This window comes from Malurus melanocephalus, unplaced genomic scaffold, assembly GCF_030028575.1.
Source record: "Malurus melanocephalus ecotype Western Australia unplaced genomic scaffold, MMel_1.1 scaffold_491, whole genome shotgun sequence".
Classification (NCBI taxonomy): domain Eukaryota; kingdom Metazoa; phylum Chordata; class Aves; order Passeriformes; family Maluridae; genus Malurus; species Malurus melanocephalus.
This window is the reverse complement of record NW_026623723.1, coordinates 335,289-352,796: the sequence shown is the minus strand read 5'-3', so window position 1 is coordinate 352,796 and position 17,508 is coordinate 335,289. Positions and strand designations below refer to the sequence as shown.

General features: G+C 51.6%; 1 protein-coding gene across 1 annotated transcript; it reads right to left on the bottom strand.

Annotated features, from left to right (window-relative positions):
• Positions 1-1,967: 1,967 nt before the first annotated feature.
• DNAJB12 (DnaJ heat shock protein family (Hsp40) member B12) lies at positions 1,968-17,142 on the bottom strand. Its single transcript, XM_057381102.1, has 8 exons — positions 16,959-17,142; positions 12,973-13,147; positions 11,947-12,092; positions 9,013-9,198; positions 7,512-7,591; positions 6,844-6,953; positions 4,050-4,222; positions 1,968-3,196 (listed from the first exon to the last, which is right to left on the bottom strand). Exons 1-8 carry the CDS (start codon positions 17,089-17,091, stop codon positions 3,075-3,077), a joined length of 1,125 nt encoding a protein of 374 aa, XP_057237085.1. The 5' UTR covers positions 17,092-17,142; the 3' UTR covers positions 1,968-3,074.
• Between the last annotated feature and the right edge of the window lie 366 nt (positions 17,143-17,508).

Genomic DNA, 17,508 nt, shown 5'->3' with positions numbered 1-17,508 from the left:
AAAAAGCTCGGCCAGAGGATATGGGGCTAATGGGAGGAGGGGAAGGCCCTTCTGGGAACAGAGCAAAGGTGTCCTGTGGGTGTTTGCTGTCACCCTGCCAGGACCCACAGGGGCACCACCTCCTCTCCATCCTCTCCCYGTCCTTCCATCCCCCACATCCACTGGGGATGGCCCCCACATTCCAACCATCACTCTGGCTGTGSAACCAGAGCTGGCTGGAGCAGGGATCCCCAGGACACCAACCCAGCCGGAGCCTTTCACGTTATAAACATTTATTTATAGATGTACAATTGTATAATTAACTCTAAATCGAGAGATACAGCCTTTGTGAGCATCCTGGGGGACCGATGCCTTCTCCCTCCTTATGATCCGTGGGTATCTACCAGGAAAAAGATCCCAAAGGTTTTGGTGGGGCAGGCTCTGGGCAGGGAATGCCATTGGGCAACGTGTCCAGCTCCTTCTGCGAGCAGGATTTTGGTTTAACCCCGTCCCCATCATCCCTGTGCCTCTATCCAGAGCCATTTCCATTCCTGAACTTCCTTCTGAAGGTGGAAGAATCGTTAAAAGAAAAAGAATAAAACCCCTTAAAATCACATCCGAGCCACAATGGCTGGGGGATAACAGTGCTTGCAGCCAATGGGAGGCCGAGATTCCACAAAATAAATAAACAGCCGAAGACAGAGCGCGCGGATTCCTAAGGACAACGGGGTGAAACCACCTCTGCCAGCCCACCCAGGAGCCTGCTCCACTCCCCCGATGGTGCCAGGGAATGGTTTTCACTGGAAATGTCTTTAGACACGAATGAGCTGCAGACCAGCAAGAAAAAAAAAAAATTAAAATAATCCAGTTTATTCCGTGGGAGGTGCTCCACTTGTTCCAGCTTTGCTTCCAAGAGATGGCTCCCGACCTGGAGCGGGCCAGATCAGGCACCCCCCAACCTCTCCAGCAGAACTTCTTCCAACAGGAGCAATGGAAGGCTCCATTCCTGATGGATTTGTGGTCTTTGATGTCCTCCTGGAGGCAGGGGCCGGGCTGCACGCTGGGTGGGTGGGTGGGTGAGGACCCCGAGCACGGGGCACGCACAAAACCCCCCAACAAAGGGGGAGGCCGATGGAAAGCCCTCTCTCCACAGAGCCAGGCAGAATTCCGGCAGACTCGGCAGAAAAAGGAGTTACGTGCACAAATGAACCAAAGACTGATGAGCAAAATCCATCCAGGACAATCCTTCCTGTCCCGAGTGCGATGCTGGCACTCAGCTGACCCCACGGCTTCTGCCAATGCTGCAAATCCACAAAATAAATGTGGCTCCGGATGGGCTCTCCCCGTTCCCCTGCAGATTTGGGGTTTGGTTTAATCACCACCCCAAAAGCAGGTGTGGATGTCCTGATCTGCAGAAYGGCCTCCCAGGAGCAAAGCACAGCGATTGCAAAGTGATTCTCRTTTTCCAGGCTGCAGAGAGAGACACCCTGGGAAAAGGCTCCCCTGCTCCCCGAAACCAAAATAATTTAATCATCCAACCCCTGCATAGTTTAAAAGTACAACATATATACAGCTATAAATTAATGCTAAATAGATTATATTTTCTTTTCTCTTTCTTTAGTGTCTTCTTTTATCAACAAATCATCCCACTCCTCTCTCCATCGGCAGCAGCCAAGGGTCTCCCTTCTGCTTTGAGGCTTCTGCAGTTAGTCTGGGTTACTTTACACTCTGTGTGTCTGTTCCAGGGGTTGTGGGATCCTTGTGGGATCCAGCAGTGTTGGAAGGAAGACGGAGAGCTGGATTTCCTGTCCCAAGAACTGCCTGCCATTGTCAGAGAGAGGCAGAGAGAAGAAAGAGGGGCAGTTGTGCGTTGCTAATTCTCCAAATTCCATTTTTAAGATAAGGTTTGATTATTTTTAAACAGCAAAGTCTGTCACCTTGGCTCGGTGCACTTCCCTGAAAGTCTTCAGGCGTTTCAACCAGCCGGGAACAAAAGTGGCAGCAGTGTTGGTCTCCAGACAATCTGTGACTCCCCTTTCCTTCCCCACCCCAAACACAGGCAGCAGCTTTTCCAGGCTCCTTCCAGACCACAGGTGAGGGGGAGAATTAATGGAAAGCAGCTCTTTAACACCAGAAGAGGTGCAGTCATCCAAAGAAGAGCCCAAAAATGGATCCAAAACCAGGATACACCCCAAAAAAACCCGGAGGATTTGCTTTAAATCAGATCAAACTTTCRGATGCCCAGGAAAACAACCCCCAAAACTGCACAGTCAAGCAGCTCAGTGGCTGAGATCCTCAAKAAGTCCCTGTGAGCTGGAAGGGTGTCCATACAACACCTGGACCAAGCCTCACCCAGGAGTTATTCTATAGAAATCCTGTTTTGGGATAGTGGAACCTGCACATTTCACAGCCAGCCCAGCAGTACCTGGCAGGTGAAATCAGCCCAGAAATGTAAGCAGAAAAAGGACTCCAAAACCCTGTGGCAAACTTTTTCATAGTTTTGGTGCAGCTCTCCCAGCACATCCAGTCTCACACGCATTATCTGGGCTCTCCTTAATCCAACCAACCAAATCTTCCAGACCCCCCTTCAGCTGCTTTCACTTTGACTCCCAGTTTAACCCAGTAAGTGACTTCTACAACCTGCTGGGCACATTTGCTTTGTTCTCCTTGAATGGGAAGGCAACAGGAAGGAGGGGGGTGGGACAGCACAAGGAACATCTGTTGGGTGGGACTCGGTTCCCTGTCATCGTGTCGCCTCACGTGCCAGGGACAACAGCTTTTCCAGTAAAACAGGCAATAAAGCAACCAAAAAAAAAGGGTCTGTTAAAATGCATGGCCGGATGCCACGGCCAGTGAGAAACTTCCAACCTCCCCGAAGGATTCTGCCCCGTACCTAGAGGCCAGAGAGAGCCCAGAGAGAGCCGAGGGTGCCGACATGCAAACTAAACCCAATCAATTCCTGGTTGACGAGGGAGCGCTCGGAGGGGAGGCCAGCGTGTGCGCCCCAAGGAGACTCGCGCAGGTCTGCGTCTCAATCGGGGTTTCAGTGAGAAAAGCGCTACGGTTCCCTGCTCCCTGCTCCTGCCTGGGCAGGGCTATGCRTGCAGGGAGGCCTGGACGTCTGACAGTCTGCTGCAGCTGGGGGTGCCCATCCTCTGCGCCCGCTGGTACAGCTCCGAGTCCCCGAAGTAGCGTGCCCGGTACAACAAGCCTTCCTCTGCGAAGGGAAAAGCCCAGYGTTAGCCAAGGGAAAAGCCCCACGGGCTCTGCTGCCCATGGGAGGCACCTCCAGCTGCCCAAGGTGAAACACAGGATGAGGCCGAGGCTGAGGAAATGCCCCGCGCCCTTCGRGACAGGATGGGCGGAGGAGCTGCTGACAGCTCATCCATCCCGGGAAAAGCCAAGGGAACCTGTCTGCAGTCCCGGGAGGCCCATGGTTACACAAAGGTTACCCCAGCACAGCTCCAAACACTGGGCTCACTTGGCACCACCCAGGGATCACAGTCTTTGGGCATTCCGGTGCTGAAATCCTACCCCGGCACCGCTCCCAGAGCCGTGACCATCACTCGCCGCCAGAGCACGCAGGTGGCCCCTGGGGCCTGCTGCCCTCCCCACCCGATGCCAGGGTATCTGGCTGGATCCTCTGCCTGGGCAGCCCCCACAGCCCTCGGAGCAGGGGTGGGATGTGGGATGCGTGACACCATGGGCAACAGACTTTCCAACACCATCCTCGACCAGCTGAAATATAACATGGAGCTGTCRCTGATCCCAGAGGTTCTACCTTCCCCCTCCACTGGAAATCAGAGATATCCTGCTGACATGGCAGGGGAACCTCTGGGGCACAGCTCTTGTCTGACCAGTTCTGCAGCAGCATTAGAAAGCAAAACAAAACAAAAAAAAMCCCCACATACCGGGCCTGCCACAAAGTCACGGGCTGAAAAAAACAAAGCTGACAATACAGGAAATATGCTGGCACCGTGTTAACGTGTAACTTTAGCACAACTCAGGCCTCAATCAAAGACCTTTCCAAAGCCACCCCACGGAGCAGCTCCTGACCCTCTGCTACTCACTCTGCTGCTTYTCTTTCCAGCAGTTATTCCGAAGGTTTGCTATGTAGTCGTCCTCCACRCTCCGCTCAACGTTCTTCAGGTTCGTGCCCGTGTATTCCTCGGCGAAGCTCTCAGACACGTAGTAGGGCACTTTCAAGTGCTCTGTGATCCTCCTGTTCGTGTGACCCACGGACCTGGGGCAGGCAGAAGGACATGTTTGAAGAGCACAGCAAAGCCCTGGCTCASGTGATGTGATTCCAAAGGGCTGGGAAGATCCCTCACCCCTAAGCAGCCACAGGCTCGGAGGGGTGGAAGGGAGCAGCATTGCTGGTGGAATGAACCAGCAGCACAGGGAGAAGCTGCCAGGCCTCCAGCAAGGTGAGCAGAGCTCTGAATACTGACATAAATCCAAGGCACATTGCCCAGGGCTGAAACCCACCTAAAATAAAACATTCCCTGGAATTTTCATTGAATTATTAAATCTGTGATTTCCTCCGTCCACCAAGTGAGACCTGCTCTGTGCCCCGGCCTGCATCATGCAGCACAGAAAGTGCTTTCTAGAAAGAAACCCCTTCTTCCCCTGACCTTGTGGGTTTGTGTTTCAGACAAAGCCCTGCTCTCACTTCCCCTGACACCYCAGCAAAGCTAGAGATCCTCCCTAGGGTGTGTGTGTGAGCTGTAACACAGGAGCTGGGCCTGAACACTGGATTTGCCAGGAAWGGCTCCACCTGGACATGTGCCCTGATTTATTATTCCCCATAATAAATACCAGCCGCTGCTGCATTAAAAGCCAGCCTGATTCTTAAGGCAGGTATAAACATTAACTGATCCAGCTCGCCCTTCAGTCTGTTATCAGGGTTCACAGGAGCGATCCCAAGACTCCTGCACGTTTCACCGAGGCCTAGGCTGGTTAACTGGATGAACAGGAGAAAAAAACTCTGCTGGGATTTCTCAAGGCAGAGGTACAAAAAGCCTAGCTCACTATTTCCGCTGTCCAGGCAGAGCCCTGAACTCTCCCAATATTCCAGGCTCGATAAAGATGGACTACAGAGAATGCCCTCATGGCAGGAGGACTGGGTCTGCCAAAAATCACAAAAATCAGGGCACAAGAAACCTGTCAGCTGCAGTCAGACATGCARTGAAGTCAGGCCATTTTTATGAGCTGTTACTGAATGGCAACAATCAGGCAGCTTGTCCAGCAGGAAGATCATTTTGGGAAGAGATTTACAAAGCYAACAGCACCAAATGGTTCTTTACAACTCTGCCCCTCTCAGCGATAGCTTCACTATGGAAAAGTGGCATTAAAATCTCTGGGTTCAAAGCTTCTGCTCCCCTGCTTGCTGAGCTCAGGCACAGCTTTCCCTTCACTCATCTGGCAGTGAGTGATCCAGCAGCTCCTCCTGCCGGCACTGCACCACCTCATTGCAGCTCAAACAGCCTGGCTGCTCGGGAAGGATGGGGGAGCACTGGATGAGCTCATTTGCCACCTGTGCCCAAATCCAGGCTTGSAAATTGGGTTGCTTGATGCTACCTGAGCACAGAGACACAGGGTCAGCACTAGAAACARGGAACGGAGTGGTGAAGAAACATCTGGGGCTCAGGGAAGGCTTCCCCTGGCAGCTGGCACAGCTGGAAGCAAATCCCTGCCCATTTAAAAGCTTCAGTGTCTTCTCACCTCCCAAACTCTTCACCAGTACAAACTGGTATATGTGAATAATGATTAATTTCACAGCACTAACACCAGCTATGCAAATCACAGCTCAACGCTCTTCAACGTTCAGAAAAACCTTTGATTATGCCAAAACCACATCATCTTTTAGTCCCAAGCACTAATGTCACAGTCTTCACCCTGAATCTGAAAGCTGAGCCGGGTTTTATAGTATTTAACATCGTGCCCCACCCCTGGAATTGKTCAAGGCCAGGTTGGATGGGGMTTGGAGCAATMRRGTSTAGTGGAAGGTGTCCATGGCCATGGCAGGGGGCTGGAATAAGATAATTCTGAGGTCCCTTCCAATCCAAACCCTTCTGGGATTCTRTGATCTACAGGAAACRTTGCTACCTGGRAAGCTGAGCAGGAACCCCAGGCTGCAACCAGGTCTCTGTGCCCTCTCTAAATGCACAGAAGGAACCTGCACTGAACATGYATTAGGCTTTTGTCAAGGATGATGCAAGCAGACAGAAATCAAGCCTGTTTTCCCACTCTTTGTTGGCACTGCAAAGTGACTAAGAATTCCATTAGTCACCGGAGGGAGCAGATCAGGGCATTTCCACAGGAAATGTGGAACAAAACAGTTTCACTTTTGCATCCTAAATGTTTGGCCAAAGCTATTTCACGGCAAGATAAGAGTTCAGAAAGATGGCATTTCTCTGGGAGTGTCTTTTATTCCTTATCCTCTTCCTCTACTGCTTTGTACTGAGGCTTTCATGAAGAATCYCACTTTTTGTTTCTCACTCCCCAGTTTAACTCTACACCTCAATTCATTCTTCAAGTGGGATCTCGGTGCTAAAGCCTCCCAAAACCACTTTGTCTGTACCTTCCCATGACAGACACAGCTATAGGTATGGGCTGCAGAAGGTCCCTGAGGGAGTGAGCACCCTCCAACTTTCCCTGCACTCTATATCCCACACCTGCCTGAGAACCAGGAGAACTTCACTGGCAGCAAGAGCAACGGGGTCAGGAGATAAAGCAAAAAAAAAAAAAAACCCCAAACAAAAACCTAAAGAAAATGAGGTAAAACAGAGGCAAGATCCCCGCCCAGCCACACCCCTCCAAGAGCCCACCCCGTCCCCATGAGSATAAGTTTTAGGTACTGACGGCCTGTGGCTCAAACTGTAGGGTGGGCTGGAGACCATCATCTGGCTGAGAGCAGACACGATGATGAGGATGAGGATGGGCATCAGCTGGACGAACAGCCCCAGGCCACCCTGCAGGAACAGAAACACACACTGCAGTGCCACCCATACATCCGGACAAGGATCCTATGGCACCACCCTCCCTCCTCCCAGCGACCCAACACAACCTCCTCTCTCCTGCTTTTCACATGGAGTAACCCAAAAGAGCTGGGGGAACCCAGCAGCCCATAGGACTGTGATTCCAAAGGTCCAAAGCCACTGGCCCTTCTCTGGATGTGACAAAGGGCAGAGGGCACTGCCAGGGGGCACCTTGGGAATGAATTCCAAAAGCCTCATGCCCACAGTTTGTTCTTCTGGAGCAAACATGGTCCTGTCCTGCTGGTGCTAGTGAGCAGGATTGGTTTTACAAACAGCCTTTTCCCATTTTCAGTGCGGGATGAAATTAATTATCCCCCTCCCTCAAATCCTGAGCTCCCTCCAGTTCCACCTTCAAGCTAGAAAAACAAATACTCCAGCTTTCTGMTCAGGGGAGTGGCACCAAGCAGGACTGTCTCACAAGCCAGCCAMAGGAGCAAACCACGTGCTGGGGAAAGCTCCAGCCTCCCAGATCCCAGTGTGTTCTCCACTTACATCCCCCTGGTGCTCCCGCCTGTCCTGCCTCTGGTGGTAGGTGTATCTCATCCTGCCGTTGCTGTACACGTGAACATTACCTGTGGGCACAACAAAACTCTTACTCCAAAGTCACARTGTGGAGGGTGCTGCTGGCTGSCCAGSGAGGGGCCACWAAATGTGGCTGTGATCCATGTCAYCTGCTTCCWGGCTGGAACAGGGGTATTGCTAAGGTGATTCGAGTGCACAGGGGGCACTGAGATCCTTCTGAMAGATTTTGCAGGAGGATCAAATGGAAACTCAGCTTGGAGGCTCAACCTCCTGCCCAAAGCAGGGTCAGCTTCAGAGAGAGAATACCTTGCACAGGCCTTCTCGCTTCTGATTGAACAGATTAAAACCAACTACAAACAGAAAYAATTCTGGTGTTTTTCTCACCCTGAAAACAAAGTTCTTCCATGTCTTGTTTTAAATGTCAAAGCTACAGCTGCGAAGGGAGCCAGACCAAGAGAGCAGCCCTCAATTCTCTTGGGACAGTGAGGAAAGGGAAAAAAAAGACTGAGCTAAAATAGCAACGTGCTGTTTCTGCGGGAGCAGCTCAGACTCTCTGCCAGGCAGAGCATGAACGCTGCAAAGGCTTCCAGATGCCTTTGAGAGTCACTGGGGTTGGGGTGCTCGTTCTTAGATTCCAGACAGGAAAGAGCTACCAAAGTAAATTTTCTTAACTGAAACTAAATTATTTATTTTTCAGCTCGGTCCATAGAGGTCAGATAAYGCCAGTGCCCACTTCCAGTCAGATATGACTGGAGCAAGTGCAAAGGAATCTCCCAAAATACCCTTATCCTGACATGGAATCTGTATCTTTTGAGCAAATAAAGGAACAGATGCCTGATTCTTTCCTGCAACCCAAGCCATGATCAGCACTGTGGACAGAAAGGATGCAGATTTCCTTTTCAATTCATGAGGTCCAACCTATGCAGTAGAAATAATATTTTCCTCATTCTTTATGGCACACGGGGGAGAGAAGGAAGTGCCCACTGATCTCGGAGAACCTGCTCCAGCTGCGTGGCGGAGCAGATAGAGATCAAGAACAAGGCTCAGGTGTTACCACAGTTTGCTCTCACAACAAGATTTAAATTCTAAAACCACCAGGCAGAAAAGCCTTCCTCAAAACAGGATCATTCTCACAACAAGCCACCTTTTGTTCTACTATTTTTTGTTCTATTATTTTTTGTTCTTCTTTTTCTTCTATTCAACCCTTCCTAATAGTAGCTGATGGTGCCAGAATGCAAACAAACACCTAAGGCTGGGAAGAAGTCCATCTCTGATGGTTGCTGAGCTCTCAAAGCTGAACAATTTAAGAAACTCAAGGTGCTCAGGCCATGTGTGAAGGAGAACTCCCTCTCAGCAAGCTCAACAACCCTTGCACGGCCCAGTAAATCCAAACTGCGCTGTTCCAACAGGATGAGGTCCCACTCAAAAAGGATGAGGTCCCACTCAAAAAACGAAGGTTTAAGGTGCTTACTAGAAGGAAAGCCACCCCCAAAGAACATGTTGAAGAGGTCCTCGGGGGAGATGTCGGCCTCGAAGCCGCGGTGGAAGTCCGAGTGGCTGTGGCCGTGCCGGGAGGGGTTGAGTTTCTCATCTCCGAACTGGTCGTACTGCTTCCTCTTCTCCGGGTTGCTCAGMACGGCGTACGCGTTCCCGATGGCTGCAACACGGACAACAAGGAAGCAATTAGCTCCTTTCTCCCACGTGCAAACTGCCAGCATTTGCCTTGCTCATCACACAAATCAGAGCCTCAGCTACCCACGTCTAGGCAGCAGGTACCTGGCACTTGCCTCTTGCAAATCCAGACAGGAGGAAACCACACACAATGAAAAATTCCTTAATTAATTCAAATGAAGAAAYTGTGATAGTACTGATAAGGATTTGGTGCATGGCCTCAGAGAAACCCTTCTCCTGTAAGAAGCTGTGTAGGGAAATTAAATTTTAGTTGACAAATTATATTCAAAAGTGGTATTAAGGRAATTCAACGTCAGAGCCTAAAACCAGAACTGCAAAGAATTTAAATACRGGCTAAATCCCTGGAAAAGACTTTAAAACTTTCCATAAAAGCTGCTAAGGAAACATTAGCCAGAAGTTGCATSTGTCAACTATGAATTTCAGTATTTCCAGATGCCACACGTAAAGTGCATAATTACAAGGACTGTTAACCAGTGAGGGTGGAAATGTACTAGAGCTAAACCCCTGCCAGGACTCAAGAGTCCCTCTCCTTCCAGCCTCAGGAGCTTGAGCCCTTCTCCCAGAAGCTCTGCCTGCCACCCTCCTATTTTTTGTACTCACCTCTCGACACATTCCAGCTTCCCACTTCCCTCTGTACCAACCCACCCTAGCACTCCCTGGGATGCAAGAAGCCAAAATGCCCATGGCAGTGTAAAAGGCAGGGGCAGGAGGAACAGAAAAGGGGATAACGTGTCCTTTTTGGAGGAGATCAGCTCCGAGATTCAACGTTTTCCCCACAGTCAGACGGAGGTGTACAGTTTCTGGAGGGCAGAGGATGTAATGTCAATACACTCCTTCCCCTTCTTGGTTATAATTAGTGCACCCAGAGCAAACATTTCTAAAGCSAGGCAGGGAAGGTGGGCAAGGACTGACTCAGAGTGTATCAACCACACAGCTGGAAAGAACAAGGGAAGCGATGACAAYGGAGCATTTGTTCACTGGTCAGGCCTGACTTTGTGCCTACAAAGCCCAAGAAACACAGGATTTTAGCTCCAAGCAGCCAGGCTCAACTCTTTTCCCAAGARCAGACATGTAGTGATGCAAATCTGCCACGAGACAGCCTGCAGCCAGCTGGAACAGCAAACTGAGACACGGGCTCAGCACAAGGCAGAGCTTTATCAGCGGTCACTGGGAAGGCGAATGCCAACACTTCAGCTAATACATCAACGTGAGAAAAAATTAACTCATCTCCTCACAGCAGGGCACGTTTACCCCTTCACCCTCTGCAAACAAAGAGCTGGACTCCAGYTCAGCTCAGGGGCTGAAGGACAGGAAGGAGGAGGCAAGGTCTGAAGGAGATAACCCTGCAGCTGGGAATAAAGGGCACCTTGCTTAACGCTCCACTTCTGGCACGTAACTCCTGCCAAAGCCTTGGGCAAACATCGTWACTCACGATTGCAGGTGAGGAAACCTGCCTTTGGCCACTGAGGAATACCAGGATGAGCCCTGGAGCAGCAGCTCTGATGCTCTTTCATCGGCCCCCCACACCAGCACAGGCTCTCCCAAGTAGCTGGGGGTCAGTCACTATTTGCTAACATTTATCTGGGAAGGATTTAAGTCTTAAAAGCTTTGAACAAACCTTACCTAAGACTTTTACTGCTGAATTCATGTCTGTGAGGAGCTCACCTGAATACTGTATCAGTACACTCACACCACACCAGCCCTGCTCCCTGCTCCAGCACAAGTSTCATGCATTTCACTCCCAAAATCAGACTGCTTTGGGGTGGAAGGTGCCTTWAAGACCCTGAAGACCCTCTCCTTCCACACCCTGCCATGGGCAGGGACACCTTCCACTTAGACCAGGTTGCTCCAAGYCCCCTCCAACCTGGYCTAGAAAACTTCCAGGGATGGGGCAGCCATAGCCTCTCTGAGCAACCTGTGCCAAGGCTTCACCTCTTTGAGAATAAAGAATTTYTTCCCAAAAATGGCCAGAGTCAGACTACTTAAATGGCTTCGAAATCAGTGCTATACAACTGGCACCAAGGAGTGTTTAGCAATTGAGTGTTTAGCTCAATGATAATAATCACACTTCCACAGTTTGCAGGGGAAAAGGGGGTTATATGTTCCAAACAATGGCATTTCTCTTGGAAAATTACTCCAATTTTAAAGTATCTTATTACCCAGGAAACATCCCCACCACAGCTCTGAGAATTGGGCTCTTTGCAGCAGAACTGGAGCTCATGATGACCTTTCCTGAGTTCTGGCTATGGCTGCTGCAGTTTCACCTAGAAACTTCCACCTGGGATTTCTATCCACCAATTCCATCCACAAATGGTCAGGTGTCTCCTGGAGCATTTCTCCGGAGGGCTTTGCAAACCCCGTGGCTGCCTCTGCTGCTGCACCACGTAACTGGGTCAGTCCTGMCAGAATTCCCTCCTGAGCAGTGTGGCAGGAGGCTGGAGCAACACACAGGAAGGGCTGCTGGGAGGCAGGGAAGGAAGGCTTCTACTTATYCAGACAACAGAGGTGATTCCTACCGTGCCAACCTGTGTCTATTATTTTAAACTCAYGCTTTGTTCATCACACAACCAGCTCTGAAAGGAGACAGCTTCACAAAGAGCAGCTTTATTCCACTCTGCCTGACTTGTGGCTTCTTAAAACTCATTTTTAAGGGTTCTCACTAATCCAGCTCAGCAGAGTTGGGGGCAAACCACAAATCTGGAGCTGGCTTTACCTTTGAACGCCTCTGTGGCCCCCGGAGCGTGGTTCTTGTCCGGGTGGAACTTCAGTGCCAGTTTCCTGTACGCCTTTTTCAGATCCTCATCGGAAGCTTCTCTGTTCACTCCCAGAATTTCATAGTAATCYTTGCACTGCTTTACCCTGCCAGGGGAGAACACAAGGACACTTGAGTTCCAGGAGTGAAAACACCTTTGTCTTGAACACTTGGTAACTCTGAGACTCCTTGTGCAGCATGGTTTCGATGGATGTTGCTCAGGGATCTCGGCATTACTCAGCCCTTGCTCCTCAGAGTTGTTTTCACCGACTCATWCTGGCTGTGCCGGCACAACCAGCACGGAACGAGTCGGGCCAGTGCAGGAGGAAGGGCCTCCCCTCAGACCCACACAGGAATGTGACCAGCAAACAAACTTCACATTCATTGTGCTCACGTTTTGGAGACTGTTTTTTTTGGRAAGGACTACAGGGTCTGAAGGATATTGGCCTTTCCCYCCATCCCCCCTTTCCCTCCTCAGCYAATGCTCAGARCTAAAACCAGCTTTAGCTGAATTCCAGAGGAGGAAGCAGGGAGCTGCCAAGGGTGTGCAGTCCAGAGTTCCCTGGGCACACTCATAGTTTCTCCCTCTCACGTTACTGCAATGAGACAGAATCCAGCAGGCTGGGGTTTTTGAGACATGGATGATGTAACAAACATTCCTGCAAAGCCCTTGGAGTGGTTCTTGCGCAATTCAGGCTGTGCCCACAACCTTAAAGTTTACCAAGTCACTGCACCTGCAGTTGTGCCCTTCAGCTTCCAGGATGGGCAGAGGGGAGAAAGGAATAAATGGAAGCTCAAAACAGAGTTTGGAAAAGAGCAGACCCAATCCAGCTGCCTCCCAGGGCTGCTGGAGGTACAAATCCTCCTGGGCATGCTCTTAACACCATTCCATATGGCCCAAAGCTGAAATCTTTAAAAACACTGTGAAAACCAGACAGGAACCACATGATGAAGTCAAACAAAGGCCCTGGGGAGYTGTGCACAAACCTCTTCACTGCATCCAGCTGGTCCTGAGTGTAGCCCTTGGGGGCCTCCCCTCCCGCCTCCCCGTTGGCCGAYGCAAAATCTCCGCTCATTTTCCTGAACTGAGGGTTGGTGGATTCCTTGGACTGGGACTGGCCATTGGCTGACTGCTCGCTCTTGTTGAGTGACTCCAGCAGAACTGAAATGAGAGGAGGACAAACATAGAGGAGAAAGCACTAAGCCCAACCTGCCCTTCCATGGACAGACCCCTGTTCACCTCTGCCACTGAAGAACCCCCCATCCTTCCTCAGCAAGACCCTCACCTTTCCACCCATGCAACCCTTCAGCCCCTGCTGCTTCTCACCCAGGTGTGAGGGCCACTCCTGAAGATATTCTGCTTCTCCCAACACAAATAACCCCCACAAAAACCCCAGGACCACCCAGACACACAGTGCAGGAGCCACAGTGGATCACCAAAGTGGCATATATCCGTCCTTTTATCCCCTGCATCTCTCCTTGACAGCAAACCATGTCCAAATTTGTCCTTTGGAACATTATAAAGTATATTCTTCCTTATCTCCTGCCTTTGAGAGCCTGCTGTGCTGGGGAAGCGGTGTGACGATGCCATGTCTTTAGAGAGCTCAGAAAATAACTCCGTGGGCTGCCTATCCCACAGGGACACTCCCTTTTGGGGACAGAACTGCAGCACTGATGGCTGCCAGCTCTTCACACGAGTCTTTGTTCTCCTGTCTTACCTACAGGTTTGGAGCAGCAGTGAAAACCATCTCCTCTCTCAATTACTGATGTGCATAAATTCACTTTCCACTCTTCTTTTCCTCCTTGCAGGGCTCAGGCACTGTCYTCCCACTYTCTCCAGCCAAGAGGGGACAAACAWGCAGGCCTGGCCTAACCCCACAGGTGACACAATGGAGGGAGACTCCAAGCATCTTTCCATCATGCATTTCTCTGRCAGCTGGACAGCATCATCTTTTCAAACTCTTCTTTAAACCAACCATCAGACTGATTTCCTCAGCCCCATTAGAAAGGGCAAGGCACACAGTGAACCCAGCCAATGCTATCTACACAGGCCCCAGTACCCTGAGCTCACAGTCCTTTATGCAGACCCTACAACTGGGAAGGATGTTCCGCCTCCTCCCATGGATTGCACACTACAGACCTTGCACTGTGGGGGCATCACCTTCTTTAGGCAAGTGCAAACAACACTTGCAGACCAAGAGATGAGCCAAGATAGCCTATCTGGCTCCAGAAGCTTAGAGGGGCAAGAAAAACCCACTCAGTAATCCAAAAGTCAACACAGGATGAGGGATAAAAAGGACAGTGGGCTAAGGAGCAGTAACTCCCTGGATGAACTTTTGGGCTTGGGGGCTTCACAAATTTTAAAGTAATTTATTTTAGAAAAAGAAAATCTTCCCTCTTCATATTCACTGAATTACAGTCTTGGGTTTTGCTCCTTCCAAACCTGGACCAATCTAGCAGGTGCTTTTAAATTTCACCTCACAAGTCTGTTCCCCACCTACGCCTCCCTTCCTGCTGGTTTGGGCTCAGTTCCCTACAGCTTGCCAGGAGATTTTGATCCTCAAACAGTTTGGGTTGGAAGAGATCTTAAAACCCATCCAGTGCCACCCCTGCCATGGGCAGGGACACCTCCCACTGTCCCAGGCTGCTCCCAGCCCCAATGTCCAGCCTGGCCTTGGGCACTGCCAGGGATCCAGGGGCAGCCACAGCTTCTCTGGGCACCCTGTGCCAGGGCCTGCCCATCCTCAGAGGGAGAAATTCCTTGCCAATATCCTATCTGTACATGCTCTCTGGCAGTGGGAACCCATTCCCCCTTGTCCTGCCACTCCAGTTCCTGACGAAACCCCTCTTGAGTTTCCTTGTATCCCCTTTAGACACCAGAAGGAGCTGTGAGGTCTCCACACACCGTTCTCCTCTCCAGGCTGAGCAGTCCCAGCTCTCCCAGCCTGGCTTCACAGAGGAGGTGCTCCAGTCCCTTCAGCAGCTTGGTGCCTCCTCTGGGCTCTCTCCAGCAGCTCTGGGTCCCTCCTGCACTGGGCCAGCTCTGCAGGTTGGGTCCCAGCTGAGCGGGCAGTGGGGCAGAACCTCCCCTCCCCGTGCTGCCCGAAGTGCAGCTCCCAAACACACCCACAGAAACCCATAGAAACCCACAGATCAGTCCCATTTCACTCTACAGCCCCAATCCCRTTGCTTTTTGCATCCTTTGTGCAGCCCCAGCACAGCACAAATTCAGGGATTACTGAAGCAGAGTGCAGAATTAGTTTTCACTTCTGCCAACTCAGTTCCTCCCTAGCACGTGTCACGGAGCACTTTTCCTCCCTCATTAGCCAACATTTACCCAACTTCCCATAAATTTTCCCCAGCTCCCACTTCAAGATGACCAGCGTGTGACTGTGCTTCTGCCARCGTGCTCTGACGTGGGAGATTTTTGCTGCAATCCCCTTGCAAAACCCTTTCCTGATCCCGAAAAGCCCAGCCAGGGTCAGAGTTTGCWGCATTGGCTGCGCAAGGGCCACGTCGCTGAGTGTTGCCAAACCCAGTGTAAATCCCAGGAAAGAGATTTCCCAGGAGCCCCACAGAGACTCAGTGACCACCATGGGATCTCTGGCAGCATTTCCCAAATCCAGACCCAGCAGGACATCAACCAAAGGGTCCTTGGATGAGAAGCTTTGGTTGGGTCTGGCCACAAATTAGCATGTTGTGTTTAACATTAACCTGCCCTGCTGACCCCCCCGGCCTCTGCCTTCCTCCAAAAGTCACTTTTCCTACCCAGTAATTTCACCAAAGTATAAATTCTGAAGGAAAACAACACCACATGCGTGACATGCTGTGTTTGAGGGAGCTGGAAGAGGCCYGGTGCAACCAAAAAGAGGATTACAGGAAGCCTTTGGACAAACAAGTTGCAAACCTCAGCCAAAGGATCCAAACTCAGATGAGGTCAAAATGAAAAAAAAAATCTACAGTGTCAAATTTTGATTTGATTTTGCATCAAATTCTGCAATAAAAGAACATGTAGGGAAAGAACTGTGTTTGGTCGCTTCAACAAACTGCTTCCCACGTTAATTAAAGATGCCAGAAAGCTGGCAGAAAGTATCCAAGGAGGATTATTTTGTTACACACGTGAGGGTGTGAGCTCAGCCATGGCCTGTCTGTTTGTGGACAGTGGGAAATTGCTGGAAGAGGAACAGGAGAGCGAGAGGAGGAGGAATGGGAGGAGGAAAGGAGGAGGAATGAGAAGGAGAGGAGGCATAAGAGGAAGAGATGAGGAGGAAGAGGAGGAGTAGAGGAATAGGAGAGAGAGAATACGAGGGGGAATGCAGGAACAGGAAGAAAAGGAATTGGAGGAGGAGATAAGGAGGAATAGGAGAGGGAGGGACGAATGGGAGGAGAAAAAGGAGGAGGAAAAAAAACAGAACGAGGAAAGGAATAGAAATAGGAGGAGGAGAGGAACAGGAGGGATAGGAGGGGGAAAGGAGGAGTACAAGGAGAGGAACAGGAGAGGAGGAATAGGAACAGGAGAAAAGAAATAGGAGGAACAGGAGAAAAGAAATAGGAGGAACAGGAGAAAGGCTTCTCACAGCCTCTCGAGAACTACTCCCTCGCCTTGCCAGGCCCCTTCCCTCCCTCAGCGCTGCTCCACCGGCAGCGGGTGTTGTGCTCGCTCCTCAGGGGTCCCACAGCAGCGCGGAGCCGGTCCCCCTTTCCTTCCCGGCCGCCTCCTCACTGCGAGCCCCCGCTAGAGACAGAGGCCGCGGGCTGACGGTGCCTAATCCCAGTCCACAGACAGCACCCGGTCCCGGGCGGAACCGSAGCCGAGACCCCAAACACCCTCCGGGACCCCMGMGGAACTCGCTTTCCCGGCGTGCCCCGCGCGCACTGCGCAGGCGCGCTGCGGGTGAGAGGTCAGGCCCGGCGGTGGCCGCGCAGGCCGCGCTCCCCCGGGCCCCCCGCCGCGCCCCCGGCTCGGCGCTCACCGCGGACCCGCTGCGAGGGRTACAAGCGCTGCGCCTTCTCCAGGAAGCGGCGGGCCTTGTCGGGCTGGTTGGCCTTGGCGGCGGCCAGCGCAATGCCGATGCACCGCTCCGCCTCGTCCCGGTTCGACTCCATGGCGGCGGCGGCCGGGCGGGGGGGCGGAGGGGCGGGGCCGGGCGCGGGCCGATGACGTCACACAGACCGGCCCTCAGCGGGGCGGCGCCGGAGGCGTCTGTTTGGGAATCCGGGAGAGCCCCGGGCGGGATTTTGCGGAGACAGACGGCGATTCCTTGGGAGCAGCGAGGTTTGGGTGGCCCCCCGGCGACCGAACGCCAAAGGGCACCCCCGGGTCCTGCGCTCGGAGCAGGTTCGGAAGGGAAGGATTAACCCCTTCAGGAATTCTGTCAGAGCAGAGTCCTCCTCCCTRTGGAGTTTCCTGCCTTTGAACCAGGTCCTGAATGAAGGAGACGCTAAAGAGGGATGAGGCTGTTCAGAGGTGTTGAATACATTCAGGGATGGAAGGAGGAGCCTTCACTATGTYCCAAACGAGCG